General features: G+C 38.5%; 1 protein-coding gene across 3 annotated transcripts in view; it reads left to right on the plus strand.

The window, feature by feature from the left end:
* Positions 1-20,848, plus strand: part of map3k15 (mitogen-activated protein kinase kinase kinase 15) — a 35,740-nt gene extending 14,892 nt beyond the window's left edge. For 2 of the 3 annotated variants that reach the window (XM_008396464.3, XM_008396465.3), the window contains 20 exons: positions 384-534; positions 1,495-1,602; positions 1,769-1,818; positions 2,327-2,422; positions 3,402-3,489; positions 3,568-3,701; positions 4,776-4,903; positions 5,021-5,151; positions 5,868-5,973; positions 7,224-7,381; positions 7,442-7,625; positions 7,730-7,904; positions 8,544-8,718; positions 9,542-9,727; positions 9,971-10,076; positions 11,432-11,672; positions 14,530-14,642; positions 17,683-17,789; positions 17,866-17,942; positions 19,208-20,848. In XM_008396464.3, coding sequence (XP_008394686.1) covers positions 384-534; positions 1,495-1,602; positions 1,769-1,818; positions 2,327-2,422; positions 3,402-3,489; positions 3,568-3,701; positions 4,776-4,903; positions 5,021-5,151; positions 5,868-5,973; positions 7,224-7,381; positions 7,442-7,625; positions 7,730-7,904; positions 8,544-8,718; positions 9,542-9,727; positions 9,971-10,076; positions 11,432-11,672; positions 14,530-14,642; positions 17,683-17,789; positions 17,866-17,942; positions 19,208-19,301 — 2,608 coding nt within the window. In that variant the 3' untranslated portion in view covers positions 19,302-20,848. Of the gene's footprint in view, positions 1-383; positions 535-1,494; positions 1,603-1,768; positions 1,819-2,326; positions 2,423-3,401; positions 3,490-3,567; positions 3,702-4,775; positions 4,904-5,020; positions 5,152-5,867; positions 5,974-7,223; positions 7,382-7,441; positions 7,626-7,729; positions 7,905-8,543; positions 8,719-9,541; positions 9,728-9,970; positions 10,077-11,431; positions 11,673-11,816; positions 12,429-14,529; positions 14,643-17,682; positions 17,790-17,865; positions 17,943-19,207 lie in introns of those variants that run through there. The other variant, XM_008396466.3, reaches the window with a different exon arrangement.
* Positions 20,849-26,813: the final 5,965 nt, after the last annotated feature.

A 26,813-nucleotide genomic window follows, 5' to 3' on the forward strand; every position in this document is an offset into this window, starting at 1 on the left:
TGTTAAACTTTTGAAACTCAGAAAATGTCAAAGTTTTTTTCTAGAAAATTTCTGAAATTTATCTAAAAATTTCAGCGCTTTTATTTATTTATTTATTTATTATCACATTTTTGACTTTTCAGGCTCAGATATTTCTCCTTTTCTTTTTTTTTGCTGTGTTCAATGCCCCTGATACGCTGTTGTAGTTATAGGATACCAAATTATTTAGTTTTTGTAAAACGTGTTGTTTAGGCTTTGGAGCTTCTAGCTTCTACTGCAGCTCCTAGTTTCGCCATTAGATATTCTATAACCAACATTTTGAGGATAATGGCTTGCATTCAGAGGAGATTACTGATGCTCACTGGCCTCATTAATTTTTGATTTGTGTAATTGTTTCCTCTCAGGTATTTGCGGTCAGTGGTGCAGAACCTGCAGCTGATCCAGAGGTTTAAAAAGCAGGCGGTGGAGCATTCCCCCCAAAGAGAAAGACTCGACTTCTGGATGGACATCATCGTGGAGGCGACTCAGGGAACCACCAAGAGGCTGCGGTTTCCTGTACAAACAACTGATAAATAAACCTGAAATACACACATTCTGATGTTTAAGTTTTAGATATTAAGGTCACTATAAATAAAGTTGATTATTATTGCTGTAATCCCTACTCGGCCTAACTGTGTAGATGTTTAAAATTACGATGAAGTATTAGAGTAAGACTGAGAAAAAAGTGAAAAGTCTTAACAATAAGAATAAAGTCTTAACATTAGAAGAATGAAATCATAGTATTGCTAAGTCAAAATGATAAGAGAATAAAGTCATATTATGACTTTATTCATCATCCATCCATTTTTCTTACACCCTTGTCCCTCAGTGGGGTTGGGAGGGTTGCTGCTGCCTCTCCAGCTAACGTTCCGGGTGAGAGGCGAGGTCACCCAGGACAGGACCCTGGACAGGTCGCCAGTCTGTCGCAGGGCAACACAGAGACACACAAACAAACACACACACACACTCACACCTAGGGGCAATTTAGACAGACCAATTAACCTGACAGTCATGTTTTTGGACCGTGGGAGGAAACCGGAGTACCTGGAGAAAACCCACCATGCACAGGGAGAACATGGAGACTCCATGCAGAAAGACCGGGAATTGAACTCAGAACCTTCTTGCTGCAAGGCAACAGCTCTACCAACTGCGCCACTGTGCAGCCCGACTTTATTCTTGTACAAGTTTATTTTTGTAATATTGACTTTATTCTCTGATTATTTTGACTTTATTCTGATATTTTTAAACTTTATTCTCATTCCACTTTATGCTTGCAGTATTACAATACATTGATGTTTTATGTAATCATAATATTTTGAGAATAAAGCCATAATTTTACAAGAATAATTGTAAAAATATGACTTTAGTCTCATTATTTTGACTTTATTCTTGTAATTTCATTTTAAACATTTTCTTAGCTTTTCATATAAAATAACATAATAATATTTTTGTGTGTTTTCTTTTGTTATTTTGCAGGTTTTGATTTTGGAGCCAACTAAAGTTTACCAGCCTTCCTATGTGTCCATAAACAACGAAGCTGAAGAGAAGCATGTTTCCATCTGGCACGTCTCTCCTGTTGAAAACGTAAGAATCACATATTTTAAATTATCACTTAGAGATTCATCACTTGGTGAAATTTGTTGTTTTTTGCTAAATTACCATACACTTTGGTTTCAGTATGTGTTTATTTCAGCTTCAGTTGTTTTTGATTTCAGCATGAATTTTAAATTAAACGTGTTAAACTCCACAGAAGGGAATCCATGAGTGGAACTTCACTGCAACGTCCATTAAAGGCATTAGGTACGTATAAACAGGTTGCTTTAATTTTACACTGAAACTCCAAAAATAACATTTATTATTATGGATTGCCTTTACAAGAGAAAGCAGCTTCTTAGTTTCAACACATGCATCCTGGAAATGTGTGAATAATTTCCAACGTGTGTGAACTGAATGCTGATTTTGCCACCTGGAGCTGCAGGTTTCAGGTTTGGTCATCCTGCCATGTGACCTAACCGCCTTACAATCCCCTCCTGCATTTTTAAAACAGCAGCTACATAAGTAGTGCAACCTGAGACGCTGCTAAAACGTCTATAGATGGACTCAGAGTGAAGTAACAGAGAAAATGTGACTCATGGTTGTTAATGGTAACTTAACCAGGTGAATTTCTTCTCTTTGCTGCTGCAAAATAAAAAAAAATCTGACACAAATTAAGAGTTTAATACCCTCCCCCATGTGTTTTTTTCCCCACATTCTCCTTGTTTTTTTCAACTGATGCTTAAATTAGATTTTCTGTTTGCTCCGTTTGCAGTATTAGCAAATTTGACGAGCGCTGCTGCTTCCTTTACGTCCATGACAACTCTGACGACTTCCAGATCTATTTCTCCACCGAGGAGCAGTGCGGTCGGTGAGGACACACACCTCTAGATGTGTCTGTGTAGGTGTTTGTGTTTACAGAGCATGTGCAAGCTTTGCAATACTTTTAAACCACTACCCAAAATCTTAGCCAGACTTTTTGTAATCTGTTATGATGGTTTAAAAAAATTTCGGACTGCACAAATTTTATTTCAGATCTTTTGTCAATTCAGGTTTGAGGCCCCAAAAACACTTGAGAGCGGTTAAAGTAATTTCTTTAAAACAGTTTATGTGCAAATCTTTAAAAAATAATCTTAAAAACATATATGTAAAATTAAGGCCTTAAAATGTCTTTAAAAAAAAGTTGGCCTGAAATACATGAATCTCAGGTCTTAAATATTGTGATAATACAATTTAATCTAATGTTTTATGTAGTTTTATTTTTTCTTTATTCTACTGTCTTTTTGACTCAAGGCAATTACGGCTACTGCTAGCTTGCTACTAGCTAACTAGCTAGCTAGAAAGGGTAAAGCTAGCTAGCCTTTTTATGTCCATCATAAGTAAGTGCAAATTTATCAGCAGTTGATGCTCATCTTCGCCATTTTGACTTATTTATTTGCAATTTTCTGTTGTGATGCAGGTCTTAAATTTCTTTCATACTGGTCTTAAAAGTCTTAAATTTGTGTGGGTGAAACCTGCAGAAACCTGAAAGAAACTTGAAAAATCCAGGAAAAAACTAAAGAAAACCTGATGTATGCCAGTATTTTACCCCATATCTCTTTAAGCATCAGTTTGTTAGTTATTTAGCTCTTTTTTCTTATTTACACAGCAAATAAATGTGAATATTGTCATAAAAGTGTGACGAACTTCTGAAGCCCTTCCATTCGAAACCATATAAAGACTTACATGAAAACCTGAAATCATGAAAATAAAGGAATGAGAGATGACTTCAGTGTTCTGCACAGTATTTTTATTGTAAACTAGAATCTAAAATAACAGTTTTAATGTGGCTTCATGTGGGGGTGGATCAGGTTCTGCTCCCTGGTGAAAGAGATGATCTCTGATGGTACAGGGAACGCTGTGGAGCTGGAAGGAGAGGGGGATGGAGACACGCTGGAGGTCAGTCTGTGGCTTCATCAAGGTTGTAAAACAAAGTTCTGTTGGTGCGAGCGGCTTGTGTTCATGTCTGCGTTTCAGTACGAGTACGACACAGACGAGAACGGAGACCTGGTGGTGCTGGGCCGCGGCACCTATGGAGTGGTGTATGCTGGGAGAGACCTGAGCAACCAGGTCCGGATCGCTATTAAAGAGATCCCAGAAAGAGACAGCAGGTCGGATACCAACAGTGGCTGTTTTTAAAATGTTCAAAAGCTGAATGTTTTAAATTTAATTATTATCAGTAAAGCTAAATAAATCGGACATGAAAAGAAGTGATGCACTGACATCGGTATCGGCCGATATTTACCACCAATATTTGTTTTCATGTTGTTGTTTTTTTGTTTTTGGTTGTTTTATTTCCAAAGATATGTGTGTGTGTATATATATATATATATATATATATATATATATATATATATATATATATATATATATATAGCTCTGGTAAAAGTGAAAACACTGAAAATCTCCTGGTTATTCCACCAAATATTAATTTCTCTTTCTGAGTTAAAACATTAGTTTTGTTGTTTCTAAATGAATATTTTCTTGTTTTCTTTACATTATTTGAGGTCTGAAAGTTCTGCATCTTTTTATTTTGACCATTTCTCATTTTCTGCTGATTAGTACAAAATAATTGTTTGCAATTTCAGAGACATGTTGTCAGCAGTTCATAGAATAAAAGAACAATCTTCATTTTACTCAAACATAAACCTATAAAGAGTGAAATCAGAAAAACTGATCATTTTAATTGGCCTCTTATTTTTTCCCAGAGCTGTATATAATGTTGGTAAATATCGTTATCAGCTATAAAAGCAGTATTAAAATCGGATCTCAATATCGGGCAAAGTTTTCATATTTGTGCTTCATAATAAAAAACTGTTTTAATCTCAGAATATTAAAGCCAGATTTTTTTTTACTTTTTTGCAGTGGCTCTAATCTTCTTTTGTAATAATAAATGGAAAACATTAGGAATGCACCAAGCCGATTTTATCTGGCCTAACAATCAACCGCAGCCCTCATCTGAATGCTTGCAGCCAACAATAGTCGCCCCACAGTTGCCAACTCAGCGACTGTCCTGCTACATTTAGTGGCATGTCAGGCTTTTTTAAGATTGCTGATCAGCCAGAAAACTGCAATCGGTGCACCTTTGATATTTATGTTTTCTTATTGTATAAAATAAACAGCGCTCTTAATTAAAAGTTAAAATGCATTTTGTCTTTTTCTGTTCTTCCCGTTCTGTGATTCAGATACTCGCAGCCACTTCACGAAGAAATCGCCCTTCACAAGTACCTGAAGCACAGGAACATCGTTCAGTATCTGGGCTCGGTTTCTGAGAACAGATACATCAAGATCTTCATGGAACAGGTGCCTGGAGGTACAAATCTGCACCGCAGAGAAACTGTGGCATCGCCTTGTCAGATCGATTCTTAGGAAGCTAGGCGACCTCTTTAAGCTTTCAGGTTGTTGGACGTTACTAGTTTTTATTTTCCAGGAAGCTTGTCTGCTCTGCTGAGGTCGAAATGGGGACCTTTGAAAGAAGCGACGATCATTTTCTACACCAGACAGATCCTGGAGGGGCTGCGATACCTGCATGAGAACCAGATTGTCCACAGAGATATAAAGGTGCCAGTAATCAAATGCAAAGCGGTGATAAATACGGGGCAGCTTCAGCTCATCAGCAGAGAGGAAGGGAAATACAAGCTGATTTTACACAGTGGCAGGTTAAAGTTTCCAGCACAAATCTGACCAAAACTTTCTCTGTATTCCACTAATGTCGAAAAAACACAATTTTACAATTGCAGTGTTTCTATTAAATAAGAAACACAATTAAAATCACACATGAATAAGAAGAAAACAACTACTTCCTGTTGTTTCCTTCTTCATGGTTTCTCTCAGTAGTAACATCCTGCTGCTGATCATGTGATGCAAAAACCCATCTTTTCATTGCAGTTTTGCGAAATAAACAAATTTCAAAATGGTAATAAAAACAACCACCTCATCCTGGTGCCAAAACTTTTTTATCAAAAACCAAAAGTGTTTTTTAAATTGACGTGTTTCCATTGAACAAATTTGTTTTGAAAATGTCAAATTTTAGAATTATATGGTGAATGGAAACACAACAAGCTCTTGATAACTTTTATCTGTCAGAGGGACGTGGGAATCACCCTGCATGATTAATAACTGAAGTTATTCTGGTTTAAATTTGATATTAAAGTTTTGAGAAGAACAGTGCCCTTTAATCTGTTACTGATTAAACCGCCTAGTTTAGTACTTAAAAGCCAACAGGGAGCAAAAAATATCTATTTTAAGCTAAATAACCTTTATTTTATCTTCTACAGGGAGACAACGTGTTGGTAAACACCTACAGCGGCGTCTTGAAGATCTCAGACTTTGGAACCTCGAAACGCTTGGCTGGAGTAAATCCCTGCACAGAAACGTTTACAGGTAGCAACGCCCTGGGATGCTTCACGCGATTTCTGTTAGAACAGAGGATAGAAAACCAGAAACGGTAAACAGTTTGAATTATAAAGGAATTTATTGGAGGTGAAACATTGTTGATCTGCTAACTATTTAAGCTAATAAACCACAACTGACGCCACGATTTAACATGACATATAGTGTCTATAATAAAGACTAGCATATGTAAATAATAAAACCTAAACTCTACATCTAATCTAGTTTTTTATAAACATAATAAATTGAGTCAATGCTGGTAGAAAAATCCTGTTTCACAAAATCTTCATTTTTGGTCTAGATTCTAGTGCAAATATCTTAATACACTAGAATATATTGTTTTAAAAATTACTGGCAGATCATTTCATCTATAACGAGAAATTTGTATCTAATACTTTTTAATTCAATATTAAGGAATTATTTATTAAAATTCTCTCTTGAAAAGTTGCTTGTAAGTTAGTTTTATCTTATTTCAAGTGTATTAAGGTATTTGTGGTACAAACTAGATAAAAAAAAAACTGGTAAAATTTTGTGTTTTTGCCGTGTCAGAGAAATATTATTTAGATGCATGTAGTTTTTTTTTTTTTCAAAGTAAGCATAAAAAGATAACAGAACTCCAGCTAACTTTACTCTAATGTTGAAATAAATCTGTGAAAATGTATCACATTCTTAATTTAAACCCACAAATTGACTCAGAAACTAAGCAGGCAATTCAGTCTGCAATAAATAAATGGAGTCATTGAAATGCCTCCTGCTCTGAGAGCAAACATCAAATGACCCTCCAAATGTCAAGAGCCTCTATCAGCCTCTATGGAAACACTCAAGCATGCGGGCGTGTGTGGACGTACACATTCATTGGCCATCTGGCCTCCTCCTGCAGCCGCAGAGGTGTGTAATTAGATTAGCTAATCAAGCAGAGGCAGAAGGGTGTTTACCTTTCATTAGCGGCTCTGTTGGCCTGCTTATCTGTTTCTGCTGCTCGTCTCCCACGGCTCTGACGCGCTTCTTTATGGCGGCTCCTGCAAACCTGCTCTGAACTTTGGGATGCAGGGAAAATTCAAGCAGGAGAAATGGCCGTCTTTCTCTGCTAATTAACTTATCTGGTGTTTGTTTGTTCACCAGCTGCATTGATCACAAAGATGTTCAGATTTAGGCCAGAATTAAACCGAATCCGTCCAGAGAGCATCAGTCTCCAGAAGTAGACGGTTTGTTTTTAGAAATGTTTGCGTGGTTTGCTGTAGGAACGCTGCAGTACATGGCTCCAGAGATCATCGATAAGGGCCCTCGAGGCTACGGGGCCCCCGCTGACATCTGGTCTCTGGGATGCACCATCATAGAAATGGCCACTGGGAAACCTCCGTTCCACGAGCTCGGAGAGCCGCAGGCAGCCATGTTTAAGGTATGAGATGTTTCCACTTCCTGTTGATGAAAATGTTTAAAAACTAGCTTTCTGCTGCAGGTGGGAATGTTTAAAATCCACCCAGAGATTCCTGAATCTCTGTCCCTGGAAGCAAAGTCCTTCATCCTGCGCTGCTTTGAGCCCGATCCTAACAAGAGACCCATCGCTGCTGATCTGCTCAGGGACATTTTCCTCAGGCAAACCACGAAGGGCAAGAAAAGCAAAATCGCCTTCAAACCATCAGGTGGGAGAGAGACAGACAACCTGAACCAGAAAACATTTCCAGAAACACCTGCTGCATTTCCATACCTTCATTTTTCACGCTCTCCTGCATGCCTGTGTTTTCAGACTACATCCACAGCGTTTCCATTCCAGCGCAGCAGCAGGGCGAAGCTGCCGGCAGCAGCAGCAGCGAACACGGCTCCGTGAGTCCGGACTGCGACTCCAAACATGACGTGTTCTTCCAGAGGAAGAGAACCTCTGGCTCTGAAAACCTGAAAACCTCCAGCTCCAACTACCTGAGGTGAGGACAGACTCAGGTTACATCACAGAGACGCATTAGACACCAGGATGCCTGAGGTACACCTTGCTGTAAACTCTAAAATGATCGAAAGTTGTTCAAACTTTTTATTATTATTATTACCTGTCGTATTTGGCTGCTTTTTGCCAGGTCTTAAATTTTATTTATGGTGGTCTTAAAAAGTCTTAAATTGAATTTAACCTGCATAAACCTTGTTGGCACAGGGTTTGGTTATGAAATGAAAGGTGGTTGGGATGACAGGTGAACGGACAAATTCATATTGCAGCAGAAATTGTCTGGACTTTTCTTAAAACTATAAAAATAAAGAATTAAAGCCTGATCCTCACAGGAATTCACCAGCTCCTCCATTCAGTGAATAATTGTGCTCATGTTTGGAGGCCAGGTGGCGTCTTTGTGCTCTGCTGCCCTTTACAGCATCAATATAACGAAGCTTGATTATTTTGTGATGCTCAGCTGGCGGCTGTGTACACACGTATCGTGTGTCGTCCGCAGCGCCGCGGGGCTGCGTCCTGCTGACTCACGCTTCCCCTGCACTTCCCTGGGCACACACAGTAGCCAGGAGAGGATTGCATCTGCAAGTGAACTGAAACCGAGGTCGTTGTAAATCATCTTGTCTTGCAGCGTCCCAGACGAGAGTTCGGTCTCAGAGGACCGCAGCGTCCCGCCCTCGCCGGAGGACAGGGACAGCGGCCTCTTCCTCCTGAAGAAGGACAGCGAGAGGCGAGCTATTCTCTACAAGGTCCTGAATGACGACCAGGAGAAGGTCATCTCCAACCTGAAGGAGAACCACATCCAGGTCGGGTGAAACATGAAGCCACATGTGTCAAATGCAAGGCCCGCGGGCCAAATACGGCCCGCCACAGAGCTTTACGGGGCCCAGAGGGACACATAACTGTTGTATGCTTAAATAATGTTTTAACAATTAAATGACAGCAGCTTTCAATGGAAGACTATTAGTGCCACAAAAAAGAAAATTTCTGATTTTAAGCTCAAATTTTGACTTTTTTCCTCAGAATTTACTACAATTATTTTGACTTCTAAGATCAATAATTTGAATTCTGGGGGGAAAATAAATTCTGATTAAAAAAGTCAAAATTCAAAGAAAAAAATCTGAATTCTGAGGAAAAAATGTCAAAATTTGAGGGAAAAAAGTCACAATTCTGATTTTTTATTTTTTTTTAATTCCTCCAAATTTTTACTTTTTTCCTTAGAATTTACTACAATTATTTTGACTTCTAAGATCAATAATTTGAATTCTGGGGAAAAAAATAAATTCTGATTAAAAAGGTCAAAATTCAAAGAAAAAAAGAAATCAGAATTCTGAGAAAAAATGTCAAAATTTGAGAAAAAGTGAAAACTCTGATTTTTTTTCTCAAAATTCTGAAAAATTCCAGCTCTGTGTTGAACCAACAGAAATAATTTTATGACATATAAAACGTTACATTAAAAAGTGCACTTTCCTAAGTAGCCACTAGGGGGTGCCACAGTTCTCTTGTACTATCCCATTCACTTGCATGAAATTCAGGCTTTTCTGTGATGTTTGTTGGTCGGCAGTGAATGTGTTTTACTGTGTTGTGTTTGTTGATGTTGTGTTTGTTGATGTGAACTTGTGATTCCAGGGCAGTGAGGAGCTGCTGCTCTCCATGGAGCACATCAAGCAGATCATCTTCATCCTGCGGGACTTCATTCACTCCCCGGAAAGACGCGTCATGGCGGCCACCATCTCCAAACTCAAACTGGATCTGGACTTCGACTCCAACTCCATCAACCAGATCCAGCTGGTGCTTTTTGGCTTTCAGGACTCGGTCAGAACCAGCACAGTCACTGGGATTAGCATCGGACATAAACTTATAGAAAAAAACGCTTATTTTGCATTTTTAAAAACACGTGAGGGGCAATAAAAACAGAAAATTAGATATATGGGTGTGACAGCTGGATGCAATGTTTGCTAAGATTTGCTAAATCTGGAATTTCTTGGTTTAATTAAGATTGCAGGCATGTGACATGTTTATATTTTGCACTATTTTGAAAGTCTCTGATGCCTCCAGGTGAACAAGGTTCTGCGAAATCATCACATCAAACCTCACTGGATGTTTGCCATGGATAACATCATCCGCAGAGCCGTGCAGGCCGCCATCACCATCCTCATTCCAGGTGGGAGAATTTAACTCCTGCAGCTTCCTAATGGTGAAATCTAGATATTTCCTCCCCGGTATTGTACTAAATCATGTTATATTCTTGTCTGTAGAAGTGAAAAGTGAGTATTTCACCTGCAGTGTGTTTGGAGAGTAATGGGGAAATAGTCACTGAAGAGTCGAGCTAACAGGAGGGTTGGAACATTTAAACTGGAAAAGTACAGGACCAGATCTACGCCTGCTGCTGCTTGTATTAGCAAAACATCCCACGGGATCCATCATCAGTGGTTTAAAAGACCAAAATTATCATCTCAAGAAAGTTTTACAACTTACAGTTGACTTTTAAGTACTTCATTAGCAATGAAACTGAAATTATTATTAGCATGTCATATTTGGCTGATTAAGCTCCTTGGTATGCATCATCACACTTTAACTTTACATGAACTGAATGTTTTGCACATTCGCCGTATAGATTTATGCAACAATTCATATTTCGCAGGAGGAAGTGTCACCCCAATATGAGAGTCAATGAGAGAGAAAATTGTTTTCCTGTTAAACATTGAAAGATGTAAGTTATTTAGTGCTAACAGGATCTTAAGTTGACAGCTAATCAGGCTAATGGCTAGCCTGGATAATATCCAACTTTAGCAGCATTGCAAGCTAACAGCCACTCAAGCTAATAGACAAACCTGACGATATCCAACATAAGCAGCAGGTTCTGTTGAAAAAAAAACATTTACCATCTAAAATCTCTTAGATTAAAACTTGATGTTGTGGAGGGAGGGAGGAAGGAAAAAACTACTTTTCTCCTCTCCTATCAATCACACATCCCAAAGTTTTGCACTTGACTCAACAAACAGGCTGTTACAAAAGCAACAACATGAAGCTAAAATGTTAAACAGAAGCTTAAAAACAAGGGAGGTTACATCACTAAGTCAGTGCAAAGACAATATTTGAATAGTGTATCAGGTTTACATTGGGTTCAGGGATCTAATTGGAGCGAATAAGAGGCTTAACACAACATCTGTAGGGTTGGGTTGGTTTTTTTATTTAAACTCTGAAACTGGGCAGCTCTTATCTGTTAGGATCCATTCTTTCCTTTGTCTTTGCAGATAAAAGTGCCTTGCCCTTATTTTCATTCCTGTCGTTCTTTGGGGACTAATGGAGCAATGAGGGGAAACGGCAAATTCACCATGCAGCATAGATGAACTTAGTCATTTTAAAATAAACAAACCTTCTGTGTCATGGAAATGTAAAACACTCTGAAACATTTACTAAAGCTGCCAAACAAGCTATGACTGATCGACGCTGCAGGTGAAACATGTTGGTTTTATGGTGTAACATTTGACTTCGATGGCTGGTTTTGACCTCCAGAGCTGCAGACCCACTTTGGACCAGCCTCGGAGTGTGAGGGGGCAGAGAAGGACGACGAGGTGGACGAAGAGGAAGCCGTGTTCAGTCCCGTTTTAGCTCCAGCCTCGGACGACCCGGGCACCACGCCGGACCCCGTCCTGAGCAGCACCAGCACGGTGAACTCCAGCCACACCCAGGAGCATCAGCGCTCGCACGCTCCGCTCGGCGCCCAGCTGGGGCGGCTCAAGCAGGAGACCAACAGGTACGCACGGAAAGACGCACGGAGAGCTCCAGGTTTCGCAATGTGCTTCAAATGAGGTGGAAATGACAAAACGTCTGTTGAAGCTTTTAACGGAAACTTCCAGATAATCTCACACCAGTAATATGAGAAAAATGCTCATCGTAGGCAGAAAACACGCCCAGAAGCAGCTCAGTCGTGAGATGCAGTGACGCACATAGCCGGCCCAAAGCAGACGTGAGCTAAGCAGCTGTTTAGTGCCCCGACACCATGAGGGGGGCCTCCCAAGAGCGTCACTTCATTTTACTTTGTAGTGATAAATTGCATGTTTTCCGCATTTTTATCACCAAATTTTACAAACAAAAGTTATTAAACTTGCTAACTTGTTTACAATAAATTCAGTGTTTGTGTAGGCCTGTCACAATAAGCAATACATCGATTAATCGCTTGATAAATCATTTCCATCTGCATGATTTATCGTGCAGATGTGTGTCTGTGTCTGGTAAATTTCTGGTTAAAGCCCATCCTCCTTCAGCTGCAACATTTTATGCACCAGGACACAAATATTTGTCTTTTCCAGTTTCTCAAACAAGATTCATGAGTTTTTAGGTGTGTTGGAGAACGAGAAAAGCTTCTTAGAAATGTTTTTAATTACATCTTGGTACGTTAAAAACCTGAAATTGAATGTGTCGTGCATTAATGTGTCTTGGTATTTGGAATAAGGACAAAAACGACAAAGATTATATCCTTTAAACACTGTGACAACTTTGTAATGAAAGAGGATAGGTGGCAGGAAAATCTAAACATGTTTCTCCTGTACTGACTGGAATGAAGCAGAAACTTTTCCCCTCAGGACTTTCATGTCCTGAGGGGAAATTCATGAAATTCATGATTACTAAAGCCTAAAAAAAATTCAATATGTTGGATTTTTTCCTTCTCTGCAGACCTCCAGTTCTGCAGAATAAATACTTTTGTGTTGTCTGAATTCATTTAATATTAAATGAGTTATCAAGCTAGACTACCTAAGCCATTTGTTGTAATTCATGTAGATGCTAAATTTCCATCACGATCATCTCAAACAGTTTTAAAATTAACTCTTTAAAGCATCAAACTTCCTTGTCCTTCATTCAGATTCAACCTGAATGTTAAATAAATAAATACCTGAATGTTCCATGGAAATTAAAGCCTCGCTTTTCTTTTGGTTGTGCAATATTTGTCGTGCTTCTGCCTCCGTAGAAACACCAAACAGCCAAATCTTAGCAACTAGGAGTTAATTATATGGTTTGTATGCTGGATAGTTACTTCCACAGTTCAAAGCGATGTTTTTATGTTGGTTATTGGAAAAATCAAAGCTGAGCTGATGTGTACAACATTGTGTGGCTAACCTGAGAGAAGTGATTCATTTCCAGTAAACCACTTCATGCGTTGTGTCTCTTTTGGATACAGAGGATTACATCTGCATCCTGAAGCAGAAATATGTTGGCGTATTTGACGTAAAACACGTATTTCTGCTTTTTTCAGTCAGCGTTTGGTTTCAGGTTAACAGATCGACTTTGAGACGTGGATGAAATAAAAAAGCACCTGCCGTTTTTTTTCTCAGGAAGGAACCTTATTTTGGATTTGCAGGAATTATTTTGCAAAGGAAGACGATAAATGCAACAATATTTTTAATGTAACTATGTTTCCTGATGCTACAAAGCTGTACTGACAAATTGTTTCACACAAGCCGTCTTTTCTTTCGGTAAATGGAAACTTGGGAGTTCGTTCCGTCTCGTATTCCCTGGAAAATAAAACAAAATCGCTGACACGTCATGATATGTGAACAAAGTTTGTGGAAAGTAAATAAAACAAAGACAACTTCAGATTTTTCACCTCTTATTCGGTTTAGTGGAGGCGAGCCAATGTGGAATAATTAGCATTTTTATTGTCTCCTGCAAACTACCGTTAGAGTTCTTGGCACAACTTTGTCTTCTTCCATGAAGAGGCTAAAAGAAACAATCTGAAGAAGAAAAATATATCTATAAAAATATTTGAACATGTCATAAAGTAGTGACTTGTCTGGTTTCATCTCATTTTTTCAGGTTTGAGTTGCTTTTTAACATCTTTACGGGTCTTCCTGTATTTGTCTTTTCAGCAGTTTGGTCTCTTGTTCTGTTTTTAAAATGCTTAAAGTTGATGTTTAACAATCATCATGACTGGAGAGAAAAGGAAAACCCAAAATCACCGTCAGCCCAGCGGGTTTATGCCCAGTAAGCCCGACAGCCAGTCCAGTCCGGTTTCACCAATTGTAGAAGTCTCCATTTCCACCAAACTTTAACCAAATGTATCATGTATTGGGTAGTAACTACTGACATTTACCCAGTAACATTTACTTGAGTAACTTTTCTTATTAAAAAAAAAATGCTTTTAGGAGTATTCTTACAATGCTGCACTTTTTACTTTTAGTTGAGTAATTCTTTTATGAAGTATTTTCTCTTACTTGAATTTCTGGATTTTCTACCCACTGAAAGAAAAACAAACATGTTTTAACCAGAAATCCACCAGACAGACACAGACCTGCATTTTGGGTTAAAGTTTTATAAGTTTTTTTTATTGAAAAAAATTATTTGGATTTTTTTTTTTTGCCAGATTTTGTTGTCCTTTTTGTTACTTGTATGGTTTATTGTCATTTTAGTTGTTAAAATACCAAAATCTCCATTTAACTTGATATTTTGGTTCATCTGATGATGTCATTTTAAAATATTAAATGATAATTTGCTCAGCACATTTACTTGAGTAAAAATATATTGCAGTGGTGCTGCTCTTGCTTCTCTGACTTGAGTAAACCGTTTGGGTCGTCTGCCCGTCTCTGGGGTTCTGGTGACACTCGGTGTGGCTGCAGGTTGCTGGAGGAGCTGCTGCAGAAGGAGAGGGAGTACCAGCATGTCCTGAAGGCCACGCTCCAGCAGAGGACTCATGACTTGGAGCTGATCCGAGTCAGGCACAGACCCCCAGGTGAAAACACTGACTCACGTCTAGTGGCACAGACAGATATTTCCTTCATGTTTATTGTTTTTACATCCTGTGTTTACACATGGCGATTCAACGGCTGCTTTCCGTTCGCCTGAACGCATCCTTGTGGTGATAAAAGTACAATAAGTTCCTAACCAAATTATCCTCTTTGCACCTGCCAGAAATCAAATCTCACACAGTTTTATAGAAACATGGACACATTTAGCGTAGCATAACTTATCGTAGCATATGATGCATATTAAGATAACCGAATATCTAAGGGTTTATTAGTAACTCTGACATGGTTGAGTTTTTGGGGTTTTAGAGTGTTTTCCCACCTAATATTCCGGTAGACTGGGTTTGATTTGGGACCGAAAAATCGCAGCATTTGTTACATTTTCAGCTGCTGCTGTTCGATTTCAGCACTGAAGAACCAAACCATTTGAAAAAGCTGTTCCCCTCCTCTCCTGTGGGGGCGCTGCACCAAGAACCACTGAAGGAAGAAACACAAAAGCCTCCAAAGAAGACAATGAGCACAACTTCCTTCGTCGCAAAATGTAAATAGAAATGGAGTAGCGTCAGATTTGAGCAGTTGTAGGATTTCTCTTTTGTTTTTGGTAAAAATAAAACACGAGCAATTTCGCCCCCTAGGAATACAATCACGTTTATTTTGATTGTAATTACCCAGAATGCCACTTCTGGGTTTCCCCCTGAAAACTTGCTAAGCCTGATGCTCGGGGTGCTAGGGCAGTCATTCATCCAACTGGCAGCCATGTTTTTGAGTTAAAAATGTTTAAAGTTGACAGGAAATTTGAAAATATCACTTGATAGTTACGCATTATTGGAATACTGGAAGATTAATACATTAACACCAACTATAAAGTCTTAAAAAAGGCAATGATTAAAAAGAACAAAAATAAGGCTAAGCCTGGTGGGGGCACAAGTAAAGCCTGGTTGCCCGCCAGGCTTACAATGCACTGTGGGAAATCCTGCACTTCCTGCTTTTGGAGCGGTTTCTGGTCCAGTCGGCGTTCACATATGCATTCAAACCACACCAGAGTTCACTTCAACCGAACTGAGACCGAGGTGAACCAGAGTTCACTTTTTTGGTCTGCATCAGAGTTCGAGTCCACATTCACACCAACGAACCGAACTAAAGCGCCCTTAGTCTCTGTATTCAGTTCAGAATCCACTTCCTGGAGAATAACCGTCAGGAGGGACCAATAAACCAACCAGAAGAAGCTTTGCTGAATGAATTAAATTGTCTTTTAAATTTTTTTCTTAAACATTTCCTGTTTAAAAAAACATAACTATCTCATGTCTGAACTTGTTACATTCAGAATATTAAACTGCTGTCTGGGCCCTGCAGGAGGATTTGGTGCGTCATGACGAAACAGAAATGTGTAAAAACAATTAAGTGACATCAATTGATTTAAGGTTTGGGAACAAATTGATCTTTCAAAAGGACAATGCCCCGAAGCTTCAACAAATTAGTAACAAAATGGTTTATGTTAGAGAGGCCATCGATCTCAGTCCTGCAGGAAACCTGGGCGGAGCTGGAAAAGTGCTGACAAGCCGAGTTTATAAACCCGTTTCCGTTCCACCAGTTCTGTCAAGAGGAAACGGGCAAAACTCCAGCAGACTGTCAGGACGCGCTGCAGGGATTCGATCCGAGCCGCACAGTTTAAAAGATATTTCAAACAAATGCACTGCAAAAACACAAAGTCTCACAGAGTATTTTTGGTCTAGTTTCTAGTGCAAATATTATGAATACCAAGTTTTCAGCAAGAAATAGGAGCTTATTTTACATCAATAAATATTGGGAAGGAATTTCTGGTTCTGCTGTCACTTATAAAAACACATTTTTCCCTTATTATAAGTAAAATAATCTGACTCTTTTTCATCAATATTAAGGATTTATTTACTTAAAACAAGCTCCTAATTTTCACAGAAACGTTGCTTGTAAGTTCATTTAGCCTTTTTTCATTATATTAAGATATTTGTAATAAAAACTACTTGGTAAGATTTTGTGTTTTTGCAGTGTACTAAGAGAATATATATATATATATATATATATATATATATATATATAAACTTCTCAATTTGAAGAAAATTAAGTTTTGTTTTGGTTTTTATCCATATTAAGAGTTTTTGGTATCTTTGCCATTTGTATAATTGTATTATTGTTACTAAACCTCATTTTATTTTCTATTTTATCCGCCTGTGATGTTGTGTTTGTTGTGAAGCTCTGGTCAGCTGATGCTGCTGTAAATGTGCTTTATAAATCAAACTTCAAGTTTGATTAAAAATTCTCAATATTGTGGCTTTTATTGAGAAATAATATGTCGACTCTTGTTCTAGTTCATTTCTTCCTTCTGTACACGATTTGCAGACTTAATTTGTACATTTTGTAAATTTTCTGAAAAATAAATGCATAAACAGTTTGGTGTAAAATAGCTCTATGAAACTTATGGAGTTAACGGTGGGGATTTTTCTGTCTCCCATTGAGAACAATGTCTAGACGGAGCTGGGAAAGACAAAAATCTGAGAAACTGACAATTAACTAAAGCTGCATGTGATTGATGGGAGTTTTGTGAATAAATAATTACAATAGTTAAGGAAGTTAACCAGGAAAAAAAGAAGATAAATAACTTGAGAACCTGCAGAAATAAAAGGAACAGCAATCAAAACAACAGGAAGGTCTATTGATCTTTTAACAGTTTAATTGGTTTTATCAATACATTCTGGCACAACTGGCCCTTTTTCTATTCAGGTTTCTGATGTGGCCCAAAATGAAAAACGGTACCAGGAGACGCTACCGTCTCCTGGCGCTACCAGGAGACTGGCCTGTCTCCTGGTAGCGCCTCTGGACACTACGCTGACAGACACAGCAAACCTTCTTGCCACAGCTCGCATTGATGTGCCATCCTGGATGAGCTGCACTACCTGAGCCACCTGTTTTGAAAATCATAAAGATTTAAAGATAAATTAAGAAGAGAGTAAAGTTTCTGTTGAAGTAAACTGTTTGTGCTTCCTGGTTCAGATGTTTCGCCTCCCTCCATCCTCCATGTCCCAGCGGACTACGAGCCGGACAAGCAGCTCACCGATTGGCTGAAAGAGCAGGGGGCGGACCCAGACACCATCGACAAGGTAGAAGAGCAGCAGGAGTGTTTGGGTTTTCTCCTGCGCCGATACTGTAGAGTCTGATGGTAAATTTGTGCTGCAGTTTGTGATGGAGGAGTACACACTGTCTGACATTCTGAGTGAGGTCAACAAAGATGACCTCCGCTCTCTTCGTCTACGGTATTCACACATCTTTCTTTTTATACCTTAAATAGCATTCAGCAGTTTAGCAAAAACAAAAAAATTTGTTTTCTTGGGTGTTTTTTTTTTCTGTGCTAAAGGTGACCTATTATGCAAAATTCACATTTAGAACGTTTTTATATTTTCATTTGGGTTTTTAACCAACCGCTTAAAAAAGATCACCCAAACAGTTTTTGGCATTAAAGTTTTTTGGTGTCTAGAAGAAGAGCCATTTCAAAAACCTCCTGATTGTTAAGTCACATTCTATGGGTACTGCACCGTTACCTAGCAACCTCAGCGAAGCCCAGCTCCGTTACCTAGCAACCTCAGCGAAGCCCAGCTCCGTAACCTAGCAACACAAGCAGAGCTTCAGAATTCCTTTAGTGCCATTGTGCAAGAAAGCACAACAAAATGTAAACAACAGCAACTCTCAAAGGCAGTGCACATAAATGCATAGATAATAATATATAAGTATATTTGAATGAATATAAAAAATATAGTAGAAACACACAGAACAACCGGGATATTAAGAAAAAAACAAAAACAGCTGTACAATGGCTGCTGGAAAAGAAAAGTGTTTTGTGTTTTGTTGTCCAGAAAACATCCTCCAGTGTTTTCTGGATGGTGTTTTCTAACATCCAGAAAACACTTGATACATTGTTGCTGGTTGTGCAGGAGGCTCCACCTCTGCTTTTCAAAGATGTAAAGCAGTTGCATAATTGTGCATCTTTTTGCAGACATTTTCACCTGCAAGTGCAAATGTTGAGTTGTGGTTTCGCGGCTAGCAGCAGCTTATTTAGATTTAAAGTGACAGTGCGCCCTAAAACATCTCATTCTTAAAAGATCAGATTAAAATCTCATTATGTAAAAGTAATTGTGCAAAATAATTGTAATGAACTTGTTTTGTTTATACACCTATCTTAATCTGTCCAAGAAAGTATAACAGGTCACCTTTAAAGCCTAACATTCGCCTTAGAGATCGGGTCAGGTAAAGGTTTTTAGGTATTTGTTTTATACGTGTGTTTCTGATTCTCAACAGAAACACACGTACGGTTAAAACAAGTGGGGAAAAAAGGGAAAAAGTTTTACATTTTTCTCTCCACTTCCAACTTTATGATGGTTTATCACATAAAACCCCAGTAAAACACAGAAGTTTGAGTTTGAAGCTTGACAAAATGTGAGAATAGTATTTTATGGAACTTTAAACCCCAGTAGAAACGGTTTTGGTTGTATCCGTTTTGAACTGTTGCTTTCTTCCCGCCCAGCGGTGGAGTGCTGTGCCGGATCTGGCGAGCCATTCAGCGGCACCGAGAGCGAGAGAGGCTGACGGCTGACAGGCGCTCCAAAGGGGACGTTTAACTACGACTGTAACTTCTGAGGAAGTAATGCGCACATCGACACATTACCAGCCCCGCATGGCCGCCTCTCTTTTCCTGCCGTCTCCTCTGTGCCTTTCCACGCTGTCGTCTGTGGCAGACCGAGTCCAAGCAGAGTCCGAACTGATCAGACCAAAGCGCTTTAGTGCGGGCACTACTGTATGCATTTCCAGTGTATTCCTGTGCTGCCACAATGTGTTTGTGCTTCAGAGCTTTGAAAGGTTAGGAATTTTTACATTTATGGAGAGATGAAGTCAGTTTTTTAGTGTTTATATCAGCTCTGAAATGCTGGAGTATTAAAGCTCTGTGGTTTGGCCCCTTCAGAGAGTTCTGGTACTCTGGAAATGTTCTAAAATAAAAAATATATATATTCTGTTATTTTTAAAAACATTTTACTTTCTTAAAAGTAAAAATTATTACTTTTAAAATGTTCTTTTGCATATTTCTTGAAGTTATCACTATCTTGACAATGAAAGAAAATTTGTGAAAAAAATCGAACTCTTCTGCCTTTTCCCAGTGCAAACTAGAAACAATCAGATCTAGGAGGAGGATCTTAGCGCTGTCAATCACCCTTCATGTGGCGCTGCTCATCTTCCCCTTGCTATCTGCATAGCATAGCCTGTGTGAATGCTAAGGCTAGTTAGCATGAGCACCAATGATGGCGGATGAACAGTTTTTATGGAACTGTAACTTGTTCCTCTGCCACATTTAGCAGGGACTACACGAGGTTGACTGACAGCGCTAAGACCCGCCTCCGGGCTCTGATTGGTTGTTTTTGGTCAGGAGCGATGAATTTCATCAGACAGCAGTAGTAGCGGATCTTTTCAGATTCTCTCTTTTTTTTTTATAAAATGTGTGTACTGCAGCTTTAAGGAGAGGAATTTGACATCCAGCCACATATTAGTGGCTCAGTTTATCTGCAGCAGTTGTAACTCAGCCAAAAGTTGGATTTTCTTAATTTGAGCCCAATAATTAGCCAAAAATCCAATCAAATGTTTTGTTGTGCACAGAATGAACCCTCTCCTTAAAAAAACCTAAACTTGACTGACTTTCACCTTCACTGCTTTGAAGAAGCCGTTTACTGTCAACACGTCCGTCAAATGATGAAACCGAACCAACGCTTACTGACGCAAACACCTTCTAACTGCTTTGATCATGTTTCAGCCGCTCATGGATCATAAAAAAGACAAATAAATTCTTCAGTCAGTGGTCTGGCTGATTGGTTGTTATCCCTCAATTTGTTATGTTAAAAAAATCATCCTGAGGTGAATTTGACTTGATCTTTGGGTAAAACCACAGAGTTAAACACAACTACCCACGTCAGGAGGCGGTGAGTCAACCTGAAGCCTTAAAGTCATCTTTAATTTAACATGTTGATGGATTTTAACTGCCTATTATCACCTTCATGTTTGTATGCTTGTAATTTATTAGCTAAAATTGTCCTTTCTCTTTTTTTTTTATTTTTGATGTTGTATATTGTTATTTATATGCTTTGCAACTGCAATAAACTTGTGAAAGTTGTGAAAATAATGACTTTCTTGGTTTGTTTATCAAATTTCTTGTCACTTCCTGGTGCAAAGATGATTTGATTTGTAAGTTTTGATGCTGTATAGACGGGGAGTCTAGAACTTTTTCCTCAAGTTGAAAGGATTCAGGGCCAAAATTAAATTTTTTCTCCAATTAGAAAACGCTTAAATATCTTGATGAATTATTTCCTTTTTACCTGGACAACAATAAATAAAATGTAATATTTTACGTTTGCTTTGCCGTTTAGTCCACATGTGTCAAACCGAAGGCCCGGGGGCCAAATCTGGTCCGCCGTAGCTTTTTATGTGGTCCTCCAGCCAGTTTTACAACTAATAAAAATTCACACAAAATCAACATTTTTTTTTTAGCTTTTACTGCATATTTTTCTCCAAATTGGCCAAAAACATTGGGTCTACGTGACTGCTGCCTCGGCCTCACCTCATATGAAGCTATAGTTCGTGACCAATACGGCGATTAATTAAAAGTCACATTTAACATCTTATATTTTACACATTTTTCTAAATTAGCAGCACAAAATCTGTGATTTTGATCCCAAAAAAACAAAAACAATCAAAATCCTGGATGGACTGATCAGTGTGAAAAGATGTCCAAATAAAATATTACATTTTAAGAAACAAACAGCTATTTAATGATATTTTAGGAGTTTAGTGGGTTTTATCGCTGCATTGTGGCTCAAATGGCCCTTTAAGAACATTCAGATTTTTGATTCGGCCCAAATGAAAATGCGTTCGACACCCCGGTTTAGTCATGTGGCTTTTTGGGATTATTTTCTATTTTCTGAGTCTTTAAAATGGTTTTATTTATTTTATTTTTATTTCTTGCAGTTTTCTTTCACAAGCTTTTGCTGTCTTTAGTCAAATGTAATGGATTGTGTGCCAAAGTCTGATTTTGTTTTTGTTCTTGATGTTGGTGATTTCTTATGAGATAAAAGTAAAATGAGTATAAAATTAAATTAAATTATTGACGTTGTACTTAATATACTCTCATCCCAAGAAAATTTTCAAAAAGCATCGCCAGGCCAAACTTCTTGAATTGCGGTCAACGATCTTAAAAAAATCAACCAAGGGACCACAAATGGCCCACGGACCGCACTTTGAACACCCTTACTTTATAGTGAATGGAACATAAACTGGTTATGCTTTAAGCTACGTCATTTTAACAAACTGTTTTCTGAGATGACAATGGCACCTGTACCTGGCAGGTCATGGGAACAAACTGTTTTTCTTCTTCTGCAGTTAAATCTGAGCGCCTGCATGTTTGAGCGTAGCCTGCATTCCTTCCATCAGCTTTGTTGTCGGCTCAACGCTCCAACTTGTTTACATGACCATTTGACATTCCGACAGCAGAAAGAAACTTAGACGGTTATGAGGATCTAATTATGCTAATAGTTTTAATCTTGTCTGCAGGCGATCTCAGCAGCAACTCCCTTCTGGTTAGACGCTCGACTGGGTTATTTATTGCTTCTATTTTTTGCTTTTGGAAAACAACATATTCAGGTTTAGAAAAAATGGATCTGCGTCGTCTATAAATAGCTAAAACCTGGCAGGACTTATGGAAAATGTCTTTGTGGGATAGTTAGAGGTTTCACATTCTTAAATGGGGGTTTGTAGAGTTCATAGTCATTGTCTTGCCTCCAACAAGGAACTTTTTGCATTGGAAAAACTCCAAACTAGCACTGTCATGCACTTTTACAAAGCAGTTGCGCTGATATTATGGTGTTTACACGTAAGTCTTAAGTTATTTACTCTGGAGACAACGTCACTGCAGTTACGTTCCAAAGCAGGGCAAGTTTACATAGCAGCATTCATACAAGGTCATTTAAAACCATGTTTTCTTTTACAGGTCAAACAAAAACTAGCAGAGATTTAAAGACAACTATAGAAACACCATTCCAATAATCCAAACAACAGAAAAGAAACGCTCTCATAACTCTGGACGATATGGCTGAAATGTATCAGGATAAAAGGGTTTCTTCCCAGTCGATATTGATGATTATTGATTTTGTTTTAAATATCTGAAATACTGCCTGTGCTTTCTTGTTTTGTTCACATTTTTTTATTACAAGTCATTATTTTTTGATATTGAGTCCAGTTCTGGTTCTGTTGGGAATTTTATTCCTGTTACTGGGGAGTTTTTTCTCTCATACATGCTCAGTATGAAGGATAACTGCAAAGTCAACAACGCAAGAAATTGTCTGCTTTCGCGACATCCAGGAAGAGTGAACGATGCACGTCTTCTCAAATGTGACCCTGAATCTGAACGGCACTGGCCGCATTCATCCCAGCGCCGTTCTGAACGTCATCGGTACTCGACAAACGTCACTATTCTGCGCCTTGATATGCGCAAGCGGGAAGAAAAACAACAAACATGGCGGACGATAATGAGGACTAAGCTGTTAATGTGCAGGTTCCGGTCGGACAACAACTTTAAAATCGTAAGATATGTTCCGCTATTAGCATCCGTGTCTGCAGTATTTACCGTCTGAAACACTGAGCGCTTCTTCTTCTTCTTCATCTTCTTCTTCATGGCGGTTGGTAAAAACTTGAGGTCACTCTCTAAGTGCGCCCTCTACTGCGCATGCGGGACACTTTTAGGTCATTTGCAGTTCACATTGGAGATCACATACAAGTCGTATATATTTGGAAATGTGAACGACCAAGGCAAAAAAAAAAAGTAATAAAATCGTATTAGGGTCACTTCAGGCTGCAGTGTGAATGTGGCCTTTTTGTCTTACCAGACGCCATGTTTACTAACCGCTAAGGTATTTTTCCACCAATAGATTTCACACACCTTCCAGGCATTTAATCCAGTCATAAAGTTGAACTTGGAAACTCGTGCAAGTTTTTAAATGGAAAAATAACAGCCGATGTTTGCTTTGACATCACTTGTCACATTCACACCAACCAACCTGACAAGTTCTTCAACCAAAGCAACAGCTCAGCGGTTTAAATCTGACACCTTCCTAGGGATTTTTTTCAGGGAAATAAATTGAGTAGTTTAGGCTTCAACATCTGACAGTGTTTTGTTTTTATCTCTTGATTTATTGAGATTTGTAACTCTGGCTTCTTTGAGAAAACGCACGTTTTTGGTCTGTCATTACTATTGGGTTTAATTTTCTTTATTATTACTGTGAAGAGGAATATTTTTCCTCATAGTTGAAAATATTCTGCAAAGGAAATAAACAGCTTACTTCAACATACAGAATAAGGGTAAAGTGAGAAGTCTGAATTGATTAAGCTTATCATTCAAGGAATGCAAGGAAGTTACAAAATACTAAAATAGCTTTATTGTACAAAGGTAAACAAAATCTACAAAACAAGACATTCATTATAAATGTTGAAAAATAGCAATAGTTGCATCAGAAGAGAAGCTCCCCAACTCAATCTTTATGTTTGCATGTGAAAATGGCTGCAAACAGATGCGCAATTATACAACTGTACATATTTAAAAAGCAGAAGTGGAGCCTCCTGCACAACCAGCAGGAAAGCATCATTTGGTTCCTAAATAATAGGTTCACAACAAAGCACTGGTCTTGTCCAGCAGCCATTGTACAGAGCACACAGTGGTAATAAAAGCTGACCAAATGTGCTGCGTTGCTAGGTAACGGTGCAATACTGAATGCGACGTAACAATCGGAGGGTTTTTTCACACCAAAAAACATTAATGTGTTGCCAAAAGACAACTCGGTGGGCTTTTAAAAAATATTTTAGAGGCAGTAAAAACCAAATGGAAGAATAAAAACGTGCAAAAAGTGAATTTTACATAATTGATGCCCTTTAAAGATGCTCAAAGAGTCAGCAAAGCTAGGCTGCAGGAGCAAACTGTTCCACAGGTTAGAGGTCACAGATTGAAAGGCCCTACCCCTGTGAGTTGAAGCAAAATACAAGAAAGGGCCAGAAGATTCTGGGATTGGGATAAAAGGCACCGAGGTGTAGAGTGTTTGGTTAGAGGAATAATGAGAAGCATGGCCTGTAGCAGAGTATGAACTATAAACCAGTACTAGTACCAGGAGTAGACGATTTAGTGGGCAGTGTTGCTACTGGGTTCAGAATAACCTGAAGGCGTGAAACTGATTATCTGTTCAGACTGGTAAAAAGAGCACTGCAGTCATCCAACCACGATAACACAAAAGCGTTATTAATGTCCTCTGCACCCTGTGTGTTCTCTTTCCAGTCATTCCTGCATTGCTTTGGTGTGGAGCGCCTATCTTTACCTGAGTAGTTTCTCCCATGGCGCAGCATATAACAACTGCAGAAGAAGCTTTTATTGGATGTGCGAAGCAGAACAGATCTTGTAAAAACTCCAAATGCAACGAAAACAACTCAAATCAGAAACGTATCAATCATCTCTTGTCGTCATTCTGTGTGATAAAACACTCTTAGAATCAACGACCCGAATACCAACCGGTTCTTATCTTGGGGGTTAAATCTGTGTATCACAGCCGTGAAGGAGCATTGGTAATGACTTTTAGTATAAGTGTGACATTTAGACGCACATATACGGCTGCGAACGGATCCGTTCACGGTTTTACTCTCACCTGTTGCCGTTTTGCTCCAGCAAGTCAATAATAACAGATTTTTATCTCGGAGGCAGATAAATACAGAGCCTTCAGTGGCCTGATGAAACTCTTCTCACAAAGACAGCCTGGAGATATTTGCTTTGTGTCTTTGTGAATGTCTCCATTACAAAGGCCTTTTGTTATTCAATCTGTCAGGTCAGGTGTTGACTGAAAGGATTTAAAAGTCAGTGGCTTTTTTCATAACTTATGTAAACAGTGAGGAGCATCTGGTGGTATTTTCAAAGTCACCGTCAAATATTAACTGTAACTTTGTCGCATTTTCACCATTTCACTCATACGTTTAAAAATGTCACAGTTCCAAACTAATTATTATTAATTTAGAAGCAGATCAAACTCCAAATTAAGGACCTGATCTGTAAAAGGTTTGCACGTACAAAAGCAAGTTCAAAATTAATAGCATGTGCTAACTGCCAAGCTGAACCCATTAAGCATGTCTGCTTTTATGAATGTGAAAAACATTCTGATATCAGAAAGTTGAGAAGTCTAACCAAATGAAATGACTTACCAATCGAAATGCCATTTATTAAGCATGAACCAGATTGCGGGTGTTTACGCCTATATTTGGCAGGTGCAAACTGGCACTGAAAATGTAGTGAGAAGGAGGAAAAGAGATTACTGGTCCAATATTTAAAACACTTAAAAGAGCTGAGTGTGCATGTAGAGCTTGACGCGTGTCTGGCAGAGTAAGAGTTGTTAGAGATGAGAACGTGGGTGTGAGAAATTTCCCTGCCTCAAATTATTCCTCGTTCACATAGAAATGTGCACTAAGATCAATCTCACTGTGCTCACAGATTGATCTCTGTGTGCTGACATTTGTGGCACAGTTAATGCCATAGAGAGGGGATGAAACAGGAAGAAACGTTGGAATTATCTATCATTTGATTAAATGATACAACATAAAACATACATAATTCCTGAAGAAGTTTAATTCAAAATGGGAACACTTTTCTTTTAATCTCCAGCCTTATTGTTACCACCAGAATACCACAAAATATTGTGAACTAAATATCTTAATCACAATAAATGATAACAAGAACAATTCACAAGACATTATGTGCACAACGTATGCCTTAAAGACTTAACTTTTACTATTTATATTTACAACGTGTTTACCAGCAGTTCGAGTTAAAAATATTAGTCTAATTTTATTTGGTAGATGTAGTAACCAAATACGACCAGCAGGGGGAGTCTAGCGCGTCCGTGAGCGTCCGTGGCTCTTTTATTGAAATATTCATCTTTTCAGGTATGAGTTTACGCTTTTACTTACATGTATTGTTACAAGTGGGTTTAGTAACTACTACAAATATCTTGAATACATTTTGTTACCGACTATATTCACATATTTTGTGGCTTGTAGATGAGATTTCG

This window comes from Poecilia reticulata, chromosome 20 (assembly GCF_904066995.2).
Source record: "Poecilia reticulata chromosome 20, P_reticulata-male-v2, whole genome shotgun sequence".
Classification (NCBI taxonomy): domain Eukaryota; kingdom Metazoa; phylum Chordata; class Actinopteri; order Cyprinodontiformes; family Poeciliidae; genus Poecilia; species Poecilia reticulata.